Source organism: Phyllobates terribilis, unplaced genomic scaffold (genome assembly GCF_046119375.1).
Source record: "Phyllobates terribilis strain yellow unplaced genomic scaffold, ASM4611937v1 Scaffold_2__4_contigs__length_985480577, whole genome shotgun sequence".
NCBI classification, from domain to species: Eukaryota; Metazoa; Chordata; class Amphibia; order Anura; family Dendrobatidae; genus Phyllobates; species Phyllobates terribilis.
Window position 1 is genome coordinate 152908690 of NW_027362762.1, and position 19074 is coordinate 152927763.

Below are 19074 nucleotides of genomic sequence, written 5' to 3' on the forward strand. Positions count from 1 at the left end.
CTGTGAGTACTGTGACAGTTAGACGTATGTGTGAAGCTAATCTCTTAGCAAGAAGTCCCCGCAAAGTTCCTATGTTAAAAAAAAAAAGACATGTACTGAAGTGGATACAATTTGTCAAAGAACACATCAACTGACCTAAAGTGAAATGGAGAAACATTTTGTGGACTGATGAAAGTAAAAGTTCATTTTGGGTCCAACGGCCGCAGACAGTTCGTCACAACTCGCAAACTCTGCATTCAAGCCACAGTACACTCTGAAGACCGTGAAGCATGATATGGGCATGTTTCTCTTACTATGGTGCCGGACCTATTTATTGCATACTAGGGATAATGGATCAGTTTGCATAAATTAAAATACTTGAAGAGGTCATGTTGCCTTAAGCTGAAGAGGATATGCCCTTGAAATGGGCACTAAGACAACAACCCTAAGCACATCAGTAAACTAGAAAAATCTTGGTTCCAGTCAAACAAAATTGAGCTTATGGGGTGGCCAGCCCAATCCCCGGACCTTAATCCAATAGAAAACTTGTGGGGTGACATCAAAAATGTTGTTTCTGAGGCAAAGCCAAAAAGATGCCAAAAAATTGTGGGATGTAGTCAAAGCATCCTGGGCTAGAATAAGAGTTGACAGGAGCCAGAAGTTGGTTGACCCTATGCAACATACAGTAGATGTGAAGCAGTTCTAAAAAAGACTGTGGGTATACAAACTAAATATTAGGTTAGTGATTCACAGGAATGCTAATTCCTTAAAAAAAAGTACATATTGTGAGTTTGTAAAGACAAATACAGACACTGCTATTTTTAGAACAGCGCAATGTTAATTTTTTGTTATTTTCTGTCAAGTAGTTAAAAATTATATACATTTCTCTTCATGTTTTGAATTAGAAAACAGTGTGCAATGCTCCCAATGCATGGAAATAAAAACTAGTATAAAGATTTTGTGCTTAACTCATGTTTTTGAAAACTACTGTATGCCTGCAAGAGGTTCACCTGTCAAGGACAGAAAACCAACTTGTGCATGAGAGAAGTACCGCACTTTTATGCCTGTAGGTTTCCTGTCCTTGAATGGCGGATCCCCACTCTCATGGTACTGTCATGGGTGATAGATAAAACAGCACTATTCTTGTTATCCCAATAGTTCATGAGCATTAGGATAATTTTTTATCTCCCCGTAGTACCCCTTTAACTTTTACCAGTCTGATAACTGGTATAATGCATTGCAATCCATTACACCTGTCATTGTTACACTGACAAAACACCTTTTAGACCATGCCAAGAACAGGCCACTGTAGCTGGCAGGCCAGGTGGTCATTATTTGACCTCCTGCTATCATAACCATCAAGCCCCAGCGATCATGTTGTGGGGGTACAGAACGGGTGTGAGATGGATCCCCCTACCCTCTCCTAACCTTGTAAATACAACAATCGCTATCAATTTCAGCATTTAGAGGGCAGTTTAGTGCAGGCACCATCCCTGGCTGCGACAGACAGAGCTCAGCTATTACTTAAGCAGAGCTCCTGGTGGCGATCGTGCAGGCACAGCACACCATGATTGTTGGGAAGGAGTTCAACAGGAATGCATCACCAATTGATTACATGATTATGTGGCAGTGCTCCTGGCCTGAGAAGTTCTGCTCTTAATAGCATTAAGGAATATCTTTCACAGCAGTCACTTGGGCATATATTCAGTTGTCTTAAGAGGATACACAAAGGTTACTTACATGTAGCCGGTTTTTCCAGAACCCATGACAGCACATCTGAAAGGGATCTGTCCATCGAGGACAGGAAATATACTGAAATAAAAGGGCGGCACCTCTCCCCCGCGTCAGTTTGGCTACAGAGCATGAGAGGACCTCCAAAAACATTATACACATAACTGAAACCAACAAGTCACCCAAATTTATAGTGCACACCCTTATGATGAGAAGGGGGGGTGGGATATGGGTGCGGTCATGGGTTCTGGAAAAAACGGCTACCGGTAAATAACCTTGGTGTTTTCCCTTTACCATTGACTCCACACCCGAGAGATTTATGGAGAAATGAAACACCTAAGGGAGGGACCACCACTTGCAGTACCCTTCTACCAAAGGTTGGTCAGCGGAGGAGAATAGAACTAGTCTGTAGTGCTTAAAAAAAGTAGAGGGTGAGGACCAGGTTGCGGCCTTACAAATCTGATCAATATCTATAGATACCTAGCTTTCTATGCCCAAGAGGCTGCAAGGACTCGGGTGGAGAGATGCTTGATGCCCTCAGAAACCAGAGCACAGCTAGCAGAGTAGGCTACACTAATGCCATCCATGATCCACCTTGCAATGGTACTCTTTGATACCTTATACCCCTTTCTGCTACCCTGAAAGGCCACAAATAAGGACTGGTTTTTCCACCACTGACTAGTTATAGACATGTATTCTAACAATGTTCTTCTAAAATCAAGATTATGAAATCTTTCTTCTCCTGCATTTCTAGGGTTATCACAGGACGGCAGGACAATCTCTTGACTCCTATGAAATTTTAAGCCTACCTTGGGAAGGTAGGCCGGATCAAGTCTTAAAGGGGTTGTCCATTACTTTATATCCCCCCATGTATCACCCCAGCGCCCCTAAGACGTCTTGTAAATACCTTCTGTTGCCGATAATGCCTGTGAGCGGCGCTATCACTGGCCATTCACAGGCATCACGTGACCCCCGGCTGCAGCCGGCTCTGACATCCGCTGATGTCACGACAAGTGCTGGCAGCAGCCGGGGGTCACGATCTTCCTGGTTCCACGGTGGATGCCAGGCTATGGGTGGGGTTACCCCGCAAATCACACCCAGCATCCACCGCGCGCTCTGACTCTCCCCATTCATTGGGAAAGCGCGCGGTGGATGCTGGATGTGACGCGGGGGTAACCACACCCACAACCCAACAGCCACCGCGAGGACCCCAGCGCTGAGTCACGCCTCACTTGTCGTGACGTCAGCACGGGGTCACGTGATGCCTGTGTGCAGCCACCGATAGCGCCGCTCACAGGCATTATCAGCAACAGAAGGTATTTACAATAAGTCTTAGGGGCTCCGGGGGGATACACTGGGAGGGTGGGGGAGGGGAATAAAGTAGTGGACAACTTATTTAATATAATCCTATCCTCATAAACCTGCGTATAAGGAGGGTTTATTGAAAGGCTTAGATATCACTCACCCTATGGGCCGAGGTTAGAGCTACCAATATAATTGTTTTTAGGGTAAGTTCCTGCAAAGGTTCAATTGGATTTTTGGTTAATGCCTCTAGCACTAAATTTATATCTTACGGGGGAACCTTTGGAATTGGGACTGGTCTGGATCTGTCAAAGGATTTTAACCTCAATATCCATTTAGAGATTATAATTGTATAATGCGCCCAAGGCTGAGACCTGAACCTTGAGAGTAGGAGTAGCTAACCCTAGCTCAAACCCCCTCTTGAGAAACTCTAGGATGGAACGGATTTGAGCCTTTTCCCCCCAAAGCTTTTCCTGAAAACTGTTGTGTGCCCACGATGCGTTTAAGCGTTTCCGTAGTGGCAATTCCGCTGCAGAAACGCTTAAAAAATGCTTGGCAGAAGGCCTGCCATGTTCCCCAATGATAATCCGCATGTGCTGTGCACATGCTGCGGAAATTTCCGCTGCGGATTAACATTGCGGAAAAAAACGCAGCACTACTAATTATTTTGCAGAAGCGCTGCGTTTTCGCCGCCATTGACTTGCATTGGAACGCATGGAATCCGCATCACTGTATCTGTACATGCGTTTCAATGTGCGGATGGTACCCGGGTCCGGAAGACTGGAGACTCTCCTCCGGACCCGGGTACCATAGAACCTGTCAAAAAAAGAATAAAATAAAAAATAAATAATTATACTTACCTTCTGATGGCCCCCGGAGTCTTTATTCGATCAGTCTTGGCTTGCCGGCAGATCGCGGTGGACTCAAGGACCTGCGCTGACGTCATTTAGTCATGTGACAGCAGGTCCTTCAGTGTACCGCAAGCTGCAGGCAAGCCAGGACGGACCGAATAAAGACTCCGGGGGCCATCAGAAGGTAAGTATATTTTTATTTTTTACCATTCTTTACGGTCACATTATATAAATCCATGCCGTTTGCATGGATTTATATAGTGTGACCAAGTTGTCAAGCACTTTTCAAGTGATGCTAAAATCGCTTGGAAAGCGCTTGTCAACCCGCATGCGGAAATGCAAGTGATGAACACTTCACATCCGCATGTTCCTGGCAGGAAAAACGCATGTACAATCCGCATGCGTTTTTTCTGCCAGGGAGATGCAGAAACGCTCAGGAAAAAATCCCGAGCATTTCTGCATCGTGGGCACATAGCCTAAAAATGTTTTCCATGTCCTACCATAAATTTTTGTTGTTATAGGTTTCCTACTCTTCAACAAAGTGGAAACCAACCCCATGGAAATTGCCCTCTTAAATTCCATGCTGTTAGAAGGAAGCCCTTTACTTGAGAGTGGCATGCTGGACCTTAAGTGAGAGGGTCGGGGATCTCTGGCAGGATCCATGGATCTGACACTGACGGTCTCAATAGGGAAAGTCATGGTCTTTTTGGATAAAATGGAACAATCAAAAACACCCATGCTTGATCCTCCCTGATCTTCAAGACTGCTGGGATCATAACTATTGGAGGAAAGGCATATGCAATCCTGGAGTTCCATGGAATCTGAAGGGCATCTACCACATAAGGGTTTTCCCTTGGGTTTAGTGAACAGAATTTCTGGTAATCCCCACAAGTGAACTATCTGCTGAAATACCTGGGAGTTTAGGGTCCATTCCCTTTGTTTTAGTCTGTTGCGGCTTAGCAAGTCTGCCTAGGTGTTCTCTGTCCCCTTTATGTGCAGCGCTGTTGGGGACAAAAGGTGCTGCTCTGCTAGATGGAAAAGCCTGTGCGCTGCCTCCATTAGTGAGTGGGACCTTGTTCCCCCTTGGTGGTTGATATACGCCACCATAGCCCGGTTGTCAGACGTGGTGACTAAGGAGGGAAGGAAGCTTTTATAGTTCTTTCTACTGCCTACAACTTCAGGTTTGACGAGTGACCCCTCTCGAATAGTGACGAAGAACCCTGAATTGTCTGATCTCTCAGGTGTGCCCCCCAACCTGATTTGCTTGCATCTGTTGTGATCATGGTGCTCACTGGTTTCATCCACTGAACCTCTGATGCTAGGTTTGTCCTGTCTGTCCACCAAAAGAGGGAATTCCTGGATCCCAAAGAAAGCTCTATTTTCCCTTCTAAAATGCCCTCTTAGTAACATTTGTGCAGACAAAATTTCCCACTAAAGCTGCCTAGTGTGAAGCAAGGCCCACATCACCGTTGGGATGCAGGATATTAGAGTTCCTAACAGGGACATTGCCTTCCTTAGGGTCATCTTTGGGACTTTTATTGCTGCCGAGGCAAGGGTTACCAGCTTATCCTTTTCTGTCTCAGGTAAAACACAAGTTTAAAGCTATGAGTTTAGAATAGGGCCCAGGAATGACTATTTTTAACTGGATTTAGTTTTAAAGGGAACCTGTCACGTCCTAGTTGCTATGTACACTGCCCCCATAGCGTTGTTAGTGATGCAATGTGCATCACTAACAAGCTGTTTTCATGAAAATCAGTGATAGTATAATGATGTTACAACATTTTATATACTTTGTCTTACCTGCTTGTATTCAGTCGGCATGTTCAGTTAGTGCTGAAGCCACCCATGACATTTGAATACTGCTCCTGGCAAACGCTATGTTTGAGGGGCGCATGCGCATTTTCACACGTCGGGCCGCTGGTCCAGCACGTGCGCACTGAGGCTGTGTGATTACCAGCTTCAATAAGCACACGCTGTGATCTGTGGCTCCCGACGCGTGCGGTCAATGTATCATGCGGTCACCGCTGCAGTGTCACTGCGCATGTACACTGGGGCAGTGTACACAGCAACTAGGACGTGACAGGTTCCCTTTAACTTTTGAGTGGTTATATTTATATTCCAGCCAAGATCTTCTAAAAAGGACTTTCACATATTCCAGTTGTGCTGCACAGCGCTCCTCTGATTTCCCCACTATCAGGAAGTCGTTTAGGCAAGGAATAATAAGGGTGTCTCGGCCGCGAAGGTAGGCAGTCATCTCGGCTATTAACTTTGTGAAGATTCTTGGAGCCACAGCCAAACCGAATGGAAGAGCTCTGAATTGATAATGCCTTAATTCTCCCTGTATGTATAAGGCAACTCAAGTACTTTTGATGGTTTAGATGAATCAGGATGTGATAAGCATCCTTTAAGTCTACAACCGCCATGAAATAAATTGTTAAACAATTGTGAAACAGTAGCTTCTTGGCCGTGCTTATCGACTCCATTTTGAAGGTCTGATAAACAGGTTGATGATGGTTCGTTCAGAACCATCTGCTTTTTTTTTTAATTAAAAAAAGGCGGGGGGGGGGAGAGAATAAAATTCCCTTCCCTTTTCTTCTTCTGGAACTTCGCACAAGACCCGTTTCCCTAACAAGCCCGAGACCTCCATCTCTAGGACTGCTTGTTCTTCTGATGACCTCCTGGGGAAGGGGGTGGGGGTGACTCCCATTTTCTTCTCTATCCCGGAGGACGTCCTCTATTAAATCTTTTCCTCCAAAAGGAACTCTTTCTTGTATAAAAAAAAAAAAAAGGGAAAGCCCTATATATCTGTCTTTTTCTAAAATATCGTCCAATTTTTGCCAAACAAGAACTGACCATCGCATGGAATAGAGCAGACTTTTGTCTTTAGACTGAAGGTCTCTTGGACAGCTTTTAAGCCACAGGCCCCTCAAGCCGCATTTGATAAGCCAGCGGACCTAGCTGCTAGCCTTATAGAATCTTCAGCTGTTCCTCCACCTGTTATAGCCAAATCATTAGGGAACGGCAGTACAGGTTCCAGAAATCACCATTTTCAACCCCACTGCTGCAGCTTTTAACATGTGTCTGATACCCCTCTACATTTTTTTTTTTTTATCTGGAGGGTCCCTTAGCACACCAGAATCTACAAAGGGGGAGGGCTGACCTTTTTGAGGATTTTGATACTGCCCTGTCAATCCTAGGGACTTTGTCCCACACCTCTGAATCCTTATCCTCAAAAGGATATCTCCTTAGATGAGGGTAAGGCACCAGTTTTTTTTCACTCCATGGATGTTATTGACTGCCTGGATCTTACTATTAACAGGACAGGTACGCTTCCTCCTCTGCTCTAACCCTTCGAACATCACATCTCCTAGGATTTTAGCCATCTTCTCTTTTAAGCCCATTGTGGACCTAACTGACTAGCTTGTCCATATCTTCCACCGGGAAACATGGTCTGCACCCTGTCACTGCTCAAGGACGATGAGGCAGAAGAGTCACTGATATTCCCCTTCTGATAACAGGGAAACGTCAGATTCAGAAGACACTTCCCAACATTTTCTCTTCCCTTTTATCAATAGGGATTTTAGGGAGGTTTGAGGTGAAGTTAGGGGTCTCCTCAATGCAGGTTGTAGAGACTTTTCTGCCAGTCCCCTTTAAGGGGGTATTTACATAGAGCACATTCCCTGTTACTCTTGGAGCTAGCTTTTTAAACAAAAACCAAGGGGCCTATTAAAAATTGTGACATTCATGAAGATCACTCACCACTCGCTGTCACTTTAGGGATTCAGAGGCTGTTCTGAGACACAAAATATCCACTCTGAACACAAAAGAGTCCTGAGACACTCTGCTCCTCCTGCCACTTGAACAGCTGCCCCCGTGTCCACGCTGGTGCTGATCCTCCATGGCACTTCAGGAAGGAGAGCTGGAGCCTGAGCGCGCTGTGGTTAGTCTACAATTTATGTGGGACCCACAGCGCCTCATTCCAGATCCACCCCCTGTGAGAGCTTACCAGGACACGCCCTCTCCCAGCGCACCCCGGTCAGCGAAGCGCACCATCTTTCCTGGCACAACCCCTCTGACATCACTCGGGCACACCCAATCCCAATGTCTTTCACCCATGAAATTGTAGTGCACTGACACTTCCGGTGCACCCCTGGCGCTTCCAGCATGCCCTCACAAACCAGGGCGGTGCGGCGGTTGGAAACATGCAAGTCATTTTGTCTGCCACCCCCACATATGACAGAGCTCACCGTGGATGGCTCTTCCAGGTAACTGAAGGCCAGTGTCACAGGCACATAGCCTGCTCTTCCGAACGCCGGGACAGGCCTGGGTAAGAGTTTTTCTTCCTTTCTCTTCACCACTTACTTTCAGCACAAGGTTCCAATCAAGGACAGGAAACCAACTAATGCAGAGGGAGAGATGACACCCTTTTATTTCAGTAGGTTTCTTGTCCTTAGTGGGCAGATCCCTCAGGTGTACTGTCCTGGGTGAGATTATTTTTCAGTAGTCATTTTAACAGACTAGTGTAAAACTATATTGTAATTGGATTGCAATACTTTTCATTTGTCCATGGAAAAATGTGAGGTGTGCACTAAAAAAAAGCACAAGTTGTTTTTAGCAGTAGAAGCTACAACAGACATGCATTTTTCCCACAGTAACCTCAGTTTATAACCAATGGTCACTACACAAATATATACACCATTATCTGACTTTGCTCAATGTGTGGGAATTTCCAGACCAACCAAATAAAAACAAAACAAAAAAAAAACTTTCCATGCTAGAGCTTAAGTAGACTGAAGCTTAGCAGGTTTTACTATGCATATAGGGCTTGATTCTGCAAGGCGTTTTTGCTAAATTTCTATAATAAAAGACCTTTAAATATTTCAAATTCTATTTGAAAAGCAAAGTTACAATAATTTTGTGACTTAGGAGTTTATACCTGTCTGCGCCAGCTTCAACAACTGTTATTAAAGCGATCAGAGGTGGGGTACGACAGGGTGTGACAGAGCGCACTCAACTAATTTATATCAAATGGAGTATGTTACGCTAGAAATGTACTCCAGTCCCAGATGATTGGCGCAACATTTCTGGCGGTGGCACATTGTCATTGAAAGATTAACTGCATGTCCCTTAAGGAATTAGGCACATATTAGGCTACGTTCACACACTGCGTATTTGCTGTTTTTTTTTTTTTACGCAGGTAAAAAAAAAAAAAAAAAAAAAAAAAAGAAAAGCACCTCCATTCACACACTGCGTTTTTTTCTGCAGTGTACACTACAAAGACAGAGAAACAGTCTCCCCATATAAAGCTCCATACAGGATACTGGTCCCCATATAACGCTCCATACAGAATACTGGCCCCCATATAACGCTACATGCAGGCTGCCCCCCCCCCATATAATGCCCCATGCAGAAATGTCGCCCCCCCATATAATGCCCCATGCTCCCAAACATGAAAAAAAATCAAATACTCGCCTCACTTCTCACCTGGTGCTGCTCCGGACTCCAGCGTTGCGCGCGTCTTCCCGCTCTGTGCTGTGACAGCTCAGGAGAGAGAGCGCGCGCGGTGTAAAGACATCACCGCGCCCTCTGACCTGAGACGTCACAGTCAGAGGACGCGGAAGAAGCTGCAGAGGTACGGGGAGAGGCAAGTACGCCGGCCCTGGCAAGGGGGACACTCACACTCACGACACAGACAGTACACATACATATACATATACATGTACTTACCGCCATTCATTTCTCCTGCACCGCCGTAAAAAAGCGCTGGAATTACGCAGTGTGCGAACACCGCTGCGCAATTCCATCACTTATAATGGGCACAATATGGGAGAAAGCGCAGGCCGCGGTGCGTAAAGAATTGACATGTCAATTCTTTACACAGCTGCGCTTTCGCGCTGCGTAAAATTACAGTGTCTTAACGGCAAAGTGAATTTCCCATTCACTTTGCCGGCAGACACAAGGCACATTGCGAATTTTGAAAAAGCACGCGCAAAAATACGCAATGTGTGAACGTAGCCTTACTGCAGTGCACGGCTAATCACGACTGGTATACAAAAACACCAGTCTTGATGAATCGGGCTCATAGTTAGATTACTCAATATTTCTTCCCTTCAGGAATCTTTAAGCGCTTTTCAGAAGCAAATCACTTGTATGCAGAACATTGCAACCTATTAATTACAGAATGTGACAATGACAAAATAAGGACAAATGCAATATATACAAAAATAAAAAGTTTATTAAAAAATATATGTAATAAATCTGAAAACTATACAACATGTATTCCTGGGAGTTCACATCACCTGCAGAGAAAGTTGTAAAAGATTTAGTCTTCACATATTACAAAGACCGGTCTTAAAATATAGCCACAGAACAGGGATTTACGATTTTATGGAATTAAGTGAATATTCCAGAAGTTCCTTGTATGAATGGAGGAAAAGTAGTGCTGACTACACAGGAGAAAAATACAAGTGTTAGGGTCACTAGACAAGGAAAAGTGATTGGATTTCAAACCTCAATTGATGCTGTAACATTTATGAACATCTGTAGGAGAAGACGTAAATATACAGGAATCTGACCTCCGCATTATCCCCTTTATTTTATAGGCGACAGCTACCACGTGTTAGCAATTGATGATCATCCCAACAACCAGGTGTTGGAATAGAGCAGCAGGGTTCACAGAATCCGTAATATAAATATAGCAAAGTCGTGCTTCAATCTGACAATCGGCAGGAGTCCTAGCACTGCACACAGTCTGATGGAAGCAGTAGTAAAGGAGTATAAACCATTATTTTGGGGTGAATTTATGCCTGTTTCTTATGTATATGAAACAGTTCAGACCGACCACAGGGTCTCCAGACCGAACCACCTCAAGTCTATATCGGGCAATTAGTTCAGGTATACCGATGCATGTGAAACACACTGCTTGCATGTGAAAACGGAACTTATACATTCAATTAGGTTACCAGGACTATTAGAAGTTGCTTACTGCTGTACAACCGCTGCACAGGTCAGAGTGGGTTCCATGCTTACCTGGCATTTTAGAAGTTATAAACAATTCACACTCCCCTCCCACAGTGCCACCTTCAGTGAGGTCAGCAATACTGTACTATTCCTGGCAGGTCACAAGACATTGCTGTGCCACATGACCACTGCAGCCGCAGGTGGCTTTCACCTTGCTCCGATAGAATATTGATGGCTGCAGTGGTGATGCGACAACAGGAACTGCGGAAGGAGAGTAGCGATTGCTTCATTTTCCATTAGGCCCTGCTGTAATGAAGCAGGGGCTGGAGAACACATTTTAAGCACCATCTCACCTTATGTTCTGTAGTCCATGAAGACTCTGGTCCAGCACCATCAGATCAGGTGCATGCCCCGTTCAGGTGTGGAATCATCACCTGCGAGAGTTCATACAATTAAATCTTAGACAACTGTACAATTCATATATTCAATGACATACTGCTCTGTACAGACTTTAGCATCAGGACTTAAAGATAATAATGGTGTAATAGCTAACAATAACGCTGCCCAAAGGGAGCGAGCTTTCGAAACCTAAAATTGTTCAAGTGGAAGAGACATTGACGTGCTCTCTCAATTGAAGTGTCCTATTACTCAAGTCCAATACAGACCTCTTTGTGAATCACTGGCAGCCACACACACCTCCATCTGGCTATTACTTTCTGCAAACATTCAGTATTTTTGGAAGTAGCAGGCTAGATGGATGGGCGCAAGTTACAGCAACAGTATGCAGGGTGTATGTGTGTATATCAGGGCTGTGGAGTCGGTAAGCCAAACCTTCGACTCCAACTCCTCATATATGGCTCATGTTTAAGTGACAAATGTGTCCTACCGTAAATTTTTCTCAGCTAGAAGTCTAGACCCTTAGATAAGGAATAGGACAGACATTTATAGGACATTTCATAACTTTCCCAAGGTATGAAAAAAATATTCCTCACAAACTGCATTGAACTACTGTACCCACTTTAATATATATTTTAGGAGTCGGTCCATTTTATACCGACTCCGCAGCCCTAGTGTATATATAATAGAATATAATATAATATAAATTTATTAAGAGGTATCAGTTTTACCTAAGACTCAAATTAAAACATTCCTTTTATTTTAGGCACACTGCAGTTTCTTACTAAAGTTGTAAAATGGGCAATAAAAAAATTACTGTATGTACAATACCTTTATGTGTAGCGTTTTATACCATTTAATTTAACTACAGATTAAAATAAATAAATAAATAAATCAGAAACCCATTGTGTCATGATCAATCTGCAAGTTAATAGCATTCTAAAGACAGGCAGCTGCTGGACTGGAAGCCCGGCTACAGGGAGGAAATTAACTTTATTCCTCCTGGCAGCCTCCGTTTTCAATCACCGCTCAGTATACAGAGAGTGGCGGCTGTAACCACAGCCCAACACTGACTGACAGCCAGCTCAGCAGTACAGGGAGTTTGTCAGTCAGTGCTGGACATGGTTACAGCAAACAGTTTACTGAGGCTGCCACGAGGAATAAAATTAGTTTCCTCCAGAAGCCAGGCTTTCAGTGCAGTGGCTGCACGGCTTCAGAACACTATTAATCTGCAGATTAACCCCTTATATGCAGGCTAATAGAATTATTTTTTTTTTCACGACAGGTTCAATTTCAAATTAAGAGCCATCATCCATCCTTGCCCTGAAGGAACTTGTCACATTGAACGCCATGCGTCAGCATTTCGGTGCTTGAGAAAACCATAAGATTAACCCTTTAAGTGGGTGATTTTGCACTCGTTATTCTTCTTGTCTTTCAAGAGACAAATTTAATTTTCCACCAACAGTTGTAAGTTGTGAGATTTAGGTTGACCACCACCATACTGAAAACTAAATGAATTATAGGTGGGGGGATAGAGGCGACAAATTTTTAATAAAAAAAATATTTTTTTTGAGGGGCAGGGGGGAGAGAAACAGGTTCCTTTTAACAGAGGACAGAATTGACATTTGTCACAAACAATGTCTTTGTACATTTTCTTTCTACAATGACAACTCACTAAGTAAAGTACCCTATATAGCTGATGGTACAGAAATACATCATAAGAAAATTCTGTTCTTACCTACAAGCAAGGTAACAAAACTGTCCCTTCTGGCTGGTACTGCATGCTAGGCTTAACATGAAGGCTCTGTACTCGTCTGCCTCCTTCCTTCCGATGTGCTGATGAATCCCCTTTATCTTGCTAGTTGTAAACACACGTGATCTTATCTTACTGGATGTCAGCTATGCTTAGAAGAAGCAGCACTGGTCTGAGCTGGAGACCGTACATCTTTCTTGCTATCCATCACTGGACCCATTAGCTATTGAATACAGTTGCGACTCAGTTCCTGAGCTGTCTTCATCTTCCAGTGCCATGCTAGCACACCTGGTATACGATACAACAGGTCTAGCTTCCCTTCTCTGCTGGTCTTTCGAGGCTTTTAACATATTAATGTACATGCACTGTGCAGAAGGGCTGAACCCTGACGGTGACATGTCAAGTGCCTCAGTCTGCTTGATTTACTGACCTCAAAGCTTATAGGACCATTAATATTATAAGACTAATATTTCAGTCTTGAGGCCCTTGGGTCACCCAAACAAACAGGTACAGGCATGCTACCACTCGTGGTTTCTGCAGTACTTTTATTCTCTAGTACTCGTCTGGATTTCTGTTTGTCTAGAAGTAGACATGTTGACAATACTTTATCAACCCCCAACACAAACTGCAAACATTTTACCACCCTTACAAAAAAAAAAACCTACAGAATTCTTAAAAAAAGGACACATTTATTAAAGTCATGATGCAGCGTACAGTTTGTGAACAGAAAAAATTAAAATAAAAAAATTATATATAAAAGTCCTATACAATAAAACCCACTCCTAGGAATGCTTGACACAAACTCAAAGTCTTCATAATAAAATCATGACCAGTCCTGTGTTTTCCTCACGTAATTCTGATTTGCTAACATTTCTTCATGTAGCAGCTATGCCCTGCCACAACTGTGCTTGGCTGATTTCAACTTGTGTAGTAACCTGTCGCTTGCCTGGCTCTCCTCTCTGCTAAGCATTGTTTCCTGTTGAACAATATGGGACAAGTATGTTAATCTGCACATACTTTGACATCTGAAATGTAACGGCAGTTTCCTATTCTGGATGTAGTAAGAACAAGTTGACAAATTGACTTCTGAACATACCTCCGTTAGAACCGTCTGCCACCGCCGCCACCACCGTAGTTGCCACTTCCACCACTGTTGCCACCGTAGCCACCTGGGAAAACATGAAAAAATAAGTGAGAATATCCAAGTTACTGCCAATAAGAAATGTAATGCAGAAGTAGAAGTTGTCTCAGGTATTATACCAACTCTACATCACTTTTAAAAAAAAACAACAAACCTTATAAATATTCATTACTCACCGCTGCCACCGCCACTACCATAAGGTCCAGAATTCCTTCCACCAAAGTTGCCTCCTCCTTTCATGGGTCCAAAATTGGAAGAGGACTGGTTATTGTAGCTGCCAAAGTCATTGTAACCACCACCACCACCACCTCCTCCACTGTTGCCACCAAAGTTACCTAAAACAATACATGAAAATAAGTTCAAGAGTCGCAGAAGCAGTAACAAAGATCTACCTGAATTTCAGTACCCCCCTACTTACCATTGCCTCCACCAAATCCACCACCGCCACTTCCTCCTCCGCTGTTGTAACCATCATAGCCACCGCTATTTCCTCCATATCCACCACCTTGGCCGCCTCCATAGCCTTGGCTTCCACCATATCCTCGATTGCCGCCGCCATAAGTTGGGCTGTTTCCATAACCACCATCATTACTAAACCCATTATTGTAGCCATCGCCTCCATATCCACCACGTCCACCAAAACTGCCTAAACACAGAAAGATGTACTTTTTAAATCTCTGAACAGAATTATGTACATTCCCACAGGATCCCCCTCTGCTGCAGATTTCATTGTAGAAAGTTGTGAACCTGGTGCACTTTTGCAACGCGTAGAACTGGAAAGGTCCCAGGAGTTCTCTCTGCAGCATGTGAAAGTAAAATCCGCTGGATTCCTTTTCTCTAAGGTGGGGTGTGTGGGAACAATAACATTTCTACAAATAAACCAGAAGCCCACTCCGGGTACTTACCACCCCTGCCGCCAAAGTTTCCTCCGCGTCCTCCATAGTTATCGTTCCCACCAAAGTTGCCACCACGTCCACCAAAGTTTCCACCACTGCCACGTCCTAATTGAACATAGTAGATTAACAATGTCACACACTCAGCTGAAAGATTGACATTTCTGGTAGGTGATTAGCACACTTGGAAAAAAACTATGGATATGCAAGTGAGTGACTGGAGGGGCAGTTCTACGCTCAAAATGAACTTAGAGTAAGTACAAGTATATCTGAATATAGTGAACATTTTGTTTTAAACAGGCATCAACTAATTTCCAAAGATTCAATCAGATGACCTATTGCATGATACCGCTAGCCACATGGACTGCTCATTCCATGGATAGTTTGTGCAAACCAATGTGCTACACTGACAGGCTGCCACATGAGACAAGCCCTTCAAGTGGCATTTTGGCCAGAAACATAGGTAACAAGTGCTAGAAAAGCATGGACAGAGGATTAAATAAGGGAGTATGGGGTCAGACCTCAACTCATTGATATTCCTGCCACAACTTATCACTTTTTTTAACCCCAAAAAAAATCCTACTCTTCTCCTAAAACTAGTGCATGGAGCCACCGTCCCCAACGTCAGAAGTCAGCTGTAACTATGCTGTTACTCCAAACCCAGCCTTTCTGGTAAAAGCACCATATTAGATAATGCAGGATATGGAGATGCCTAGCGCACATGGGTCAATATTCCAGTACTCAATGCCACTACAGCAAAGAAACCTGGCAGATAACTCACCTCTCTGGCTGGAAGAGGCTGATGCCATTTCTTGCTTGGACAGCGCCTTTCTTACTTCACAGTTGTGATCATTGATTGTGTGATATTTCTGAACTACAAGATGTAAAATACCAGGTAAGCATGGAACAAAAACCAATATAAAGTTTGACTAGTAAGTGAATGACTGCACTTACTAACAATCTTGTCAACTGAATCATGGTCTTCGAATGTGATAAAAGCAAATCCCCTTTTCTTGCCATTGGCCCGGTCAGTCATTATCTCCACCACTTCGATCTTTCCATACTTCTCAAAGTAGTCTCTTAAATGATGTTCCTCTGTGTCCTCCTTTATACCTCCAACAAAGATCTTCTTTACTGTGAGATGTGCTCCAGGCCGCTGAGAGTCCTAGAAAACATGATCTTATTAGACCAAACAGCAGAAACCACGATCTCCACCTCTGAAATACAAGGCGGCACAATTACCTCTCTGGAAACAGCACGTTTAGGTTCCACTACGCGACCATCCACCCTGTGAGGCCTGGCATCCATAGCTGCATCAACCTCCTCCGCCGACATGTATGTGACAAAGCCAAAGCCACGAGAACGCTTGGAGTTTGGATCTCTCATTACCTAAAATAAATATTTGTTTATTTCATAATAAAGGTTATTCTTAGCATTTCAGGGTGCAGCTATATTTTCTCTTAGAATTATTGTCTTAGCTGGCACCTGTACACACTAGTTTGGGTGTGCTGGTCAGTTTTTCTGTGTGCTTTAAAAGCAATTTGTGGTAACACCAGAGCTGATTATAGACACTCATCCATTAGTCAGTGTGAGGCTGCATGCACAGTGCTTAATGGGATCAGAAGATGGATGGCCTAGCGTTAGCTTAGGGCCTACCAGCCAATCACAGGGGCTGCAGCCCCCTCTACTTTACCTCAGCACCTTCAATATCAGGAATTAGTGCCCTCCAGCACTGCAGCTGTTATTCCACCCTCAGCAGGATTCACGACATCCACAGACAGTGAAGCAGCTGTTCAGGCATGTTGGGAGTTGTAGTTTCACAACAGCTGCTGCATTGAAGGTTACTGCGCCCTGATCTACATACTAACAGCTGTGCATTGCAGCAATGTGTCACCAAAGTGAAAGACAAGCTGCAATTTCCAGCATAGGCAGTATGTAGGCAATGAAAATACACAGAAGAAAACAATTCTGAAGAGCAGGAGCCCCGCAGCTCCTTCAAACAGCTGATTGGCAGATGCTCATGATCGGATGTCAGTGGTCTGTACCAAGGCTGGGCCATCTATGTTATAATCCATTTAAGTAGGGGCTTGGGCATGTCCTGGACCCTAAAAGGGGCCATTTAATATGTCACACATGCCCCCAGGAGAGCCAGTGCCGACAACGCAGGGGAGTATAAGTTACCATTTTACTGGGAGGAAACATAGGGATTCAGAAGAGGTTGTCCGAGTGGCACAGTGGACAAACCCTTCAAAAACCATCTAAAAATGGCCACCGTGTCCTGGAACAAGCACTGATGGCGTCTCTGGTGTCCTCAGTCCGGTATCACTTACCACACAGTCTGTTAGGGTTCCCCATTGTTCAAAGTGACTGCGGAGACTTTCATCTGTGGTCTCGAAGCTTAAGCCTCCGATGAAGAGCTTGCGGAGCTGCTCCGGCTCCTTAGGTGACTGAAATAAAGAGAAAGCCATTGTAATCACACAATCCCAGAGAGACCATCTTATATACAGGAGAGTGCAGACACAGCAACCAATCAGAACACTGGACACAGCACAGGGCGACATGGCAACCAATCAGAACGAGCCTTTCTTGAATTACTCCCAATCTAATTGGCTGTACTGTGCAGCCATGACCTGGCGGCGGCGCGGTGGGGAGCAGAGAGCCAGGACTACGGCGCGGCGGGGACTAGGCCGCACAAGATGGCGGCAGACAAAGCCGTCCCACAAGCTGCTGACTCACCGGCACTGACCCTCACTCCGCGCTCAGTAATGAGCACCGCATACATAGTATACGCAGCTCTAAAAAATAAAAACACAGCTGAAAAGCAGCGTCCGCACTATCGTCCCCCCGAAACAGCTGAGCTGCGCACATAGTGCGGGAGATAAAACCGCCGAAGCCTAGCCCGGGACACCCGCCGCTCCCGGTAACCTCACCTCAGACTTGTGCATGGCGCCGGTGCTGTAATGCGTCCTCCCTGCAGGACCGACCAAGGAGAAAAAGCGGACACCGCCTCGAATTGGGGCTAAAACCAAACAAAACCGCTAATTTAGTTTGTCCGGTCCCCCCAGAATTGCTCCTATTGGACGTTATCGACTTCCGCCGCTTGTGAATGGCTAAAGCATAACGCGATCCTTAGCTCTGATTGGAGGATCAACGAAGACACGCCCCTTCCCTGCGGACAGAGGAGCGTTGGTGACGCCCATTAGCGATTCGCAATCTTATTGGCCCATTGACGCGTCAATCAATCTCTAACCACCCGGCTATTGTATGATGAGAAGCTCGCGGCAAGGCCTTGTCTGTGTATTGCCAGGGGGCGGCCTGCCAGTCAGAAGCGCTCATCACTAGCACCGAACAGTATCTGTTAAGCCAAAACCAGGAGTGGAACAGTCAGAGGGATAGTATAATAGACACACGTCACCACTTCTGTATTTTTCACCTGGTTTTGGCTTACAAATATGTAAAATACTGACCAAATACTGAACGTAGCCTAAGCAAGCATTACTAGAGGAGGGGGCTGGGGAGGTTCTGCGCATGCGCGCCTTCGGTTGTTTTTTGGCGCGGTTTGGTTGCTGCGCAGAGCCCTCTCCGGTGCTGGTAGTGGCTTTCCGGTGCGGCCGAATCTTGCGGTTGTCTTTAGGAAGGTGAGTCAGCAGCGCGCACTCGCTGAGCCCCGGACATGAGGGGCCGCCTGTGGTACACGGCCGCGCTCCTAGGCCTCGTCATAGCGGACAGTGCCGGGTATAGTGCGGAGGGGACCAATCACAGGGCGGCAGTGGGGGCGGGGCACAGCCGGTGCCGGGGAGAAGCATGCGGAGAGCAGGTACCGAGGCCTGAGGGGATGCAGGGGCGTCCATGGCGGTGTTAGGGCCCTGTGGGGACTACTTCTCCCAGCATGGAGCCCCAGCAGTGGGCTGTACACAGGCGGGTCTGCACTTCACCTCCGGTGTGTGGTCCCTGCACTGTGACCGGTGTCCTTTTACTGTTACCGGTGTCACTGGTGACTGCGCTGGTCACTGTACCAGCTCCGGTCCGACCATATCACCACCTGTCGCTGTGCGGTATAATGTTCGC

The 19074-nt window shown here is 45.1% G+C and overlaps 1 protein-coding gene across 2 annotated transcripts; it reads right to left on the reverse strand.

The window, feature by feature from the left end:
• Positions 1-10080: 10080 nt before the first annotated feature.
• LOC141198719 (heterogeneous nuclear ribonucleoprotein A1-like) lies at positions 10081-18097 on the reverse strand. 2 transcript variants are annotated; one of them, XR_012270523.1, is made up of 11 exons: positions 17937-18097; positions 17337-17453; positions 16249-16395; positions 15961-16171; positions 15788-15880; positions 15019-15114; positions 14532-14759; positions 14290-14448; positions 14069-14141; positions 11177-13948; positions 10081-10162 (listed from the first exon to the last, which is right to left on the reverse strand). XR_012270523.1 is itself a non-coding variant. In XM_073663140.1 (10 exons), the coding sequence occupies exons 1-9, from the start codon at positions 17949-17951 to the stop codon at positions 14074-14076; spliced, it is 1134 nt and encodes a 377-aa protein (XP_073519241.1). In that variant the 5' UTR covers positions 17952-18097; the 3' UTR covers positions 10081-13948; positions 14069-14073. The 2 variants fall into 2 exon arrangements, 1 of the variants encoding a protein (XP_073519241.1); XM_073663140.1 differs by having other exon boundaries at positions 10081-13948.
• Positions 18098-19074: the final 977 nt, after the last annotated feature.

Coding starts and splice junctions, on each gene's coding strand:
- LOC141198719 (XM_073663140.1), bottom strand. Junction 14,760..15,018: donor AAACTTTGGCGGCAGGGGTG/GTAAGTACCCGG, acceptor TTCTGTGTTTAG/GCAGTTTTGGTGGACGTGGT. Junction 14,449..14,531: donor TGGATTTGGTGGAGGCAATG/GTAAGTAGGGGG, acceptor GTATTGTTTTAG/GTAACTTTGGTGGCAACAGT.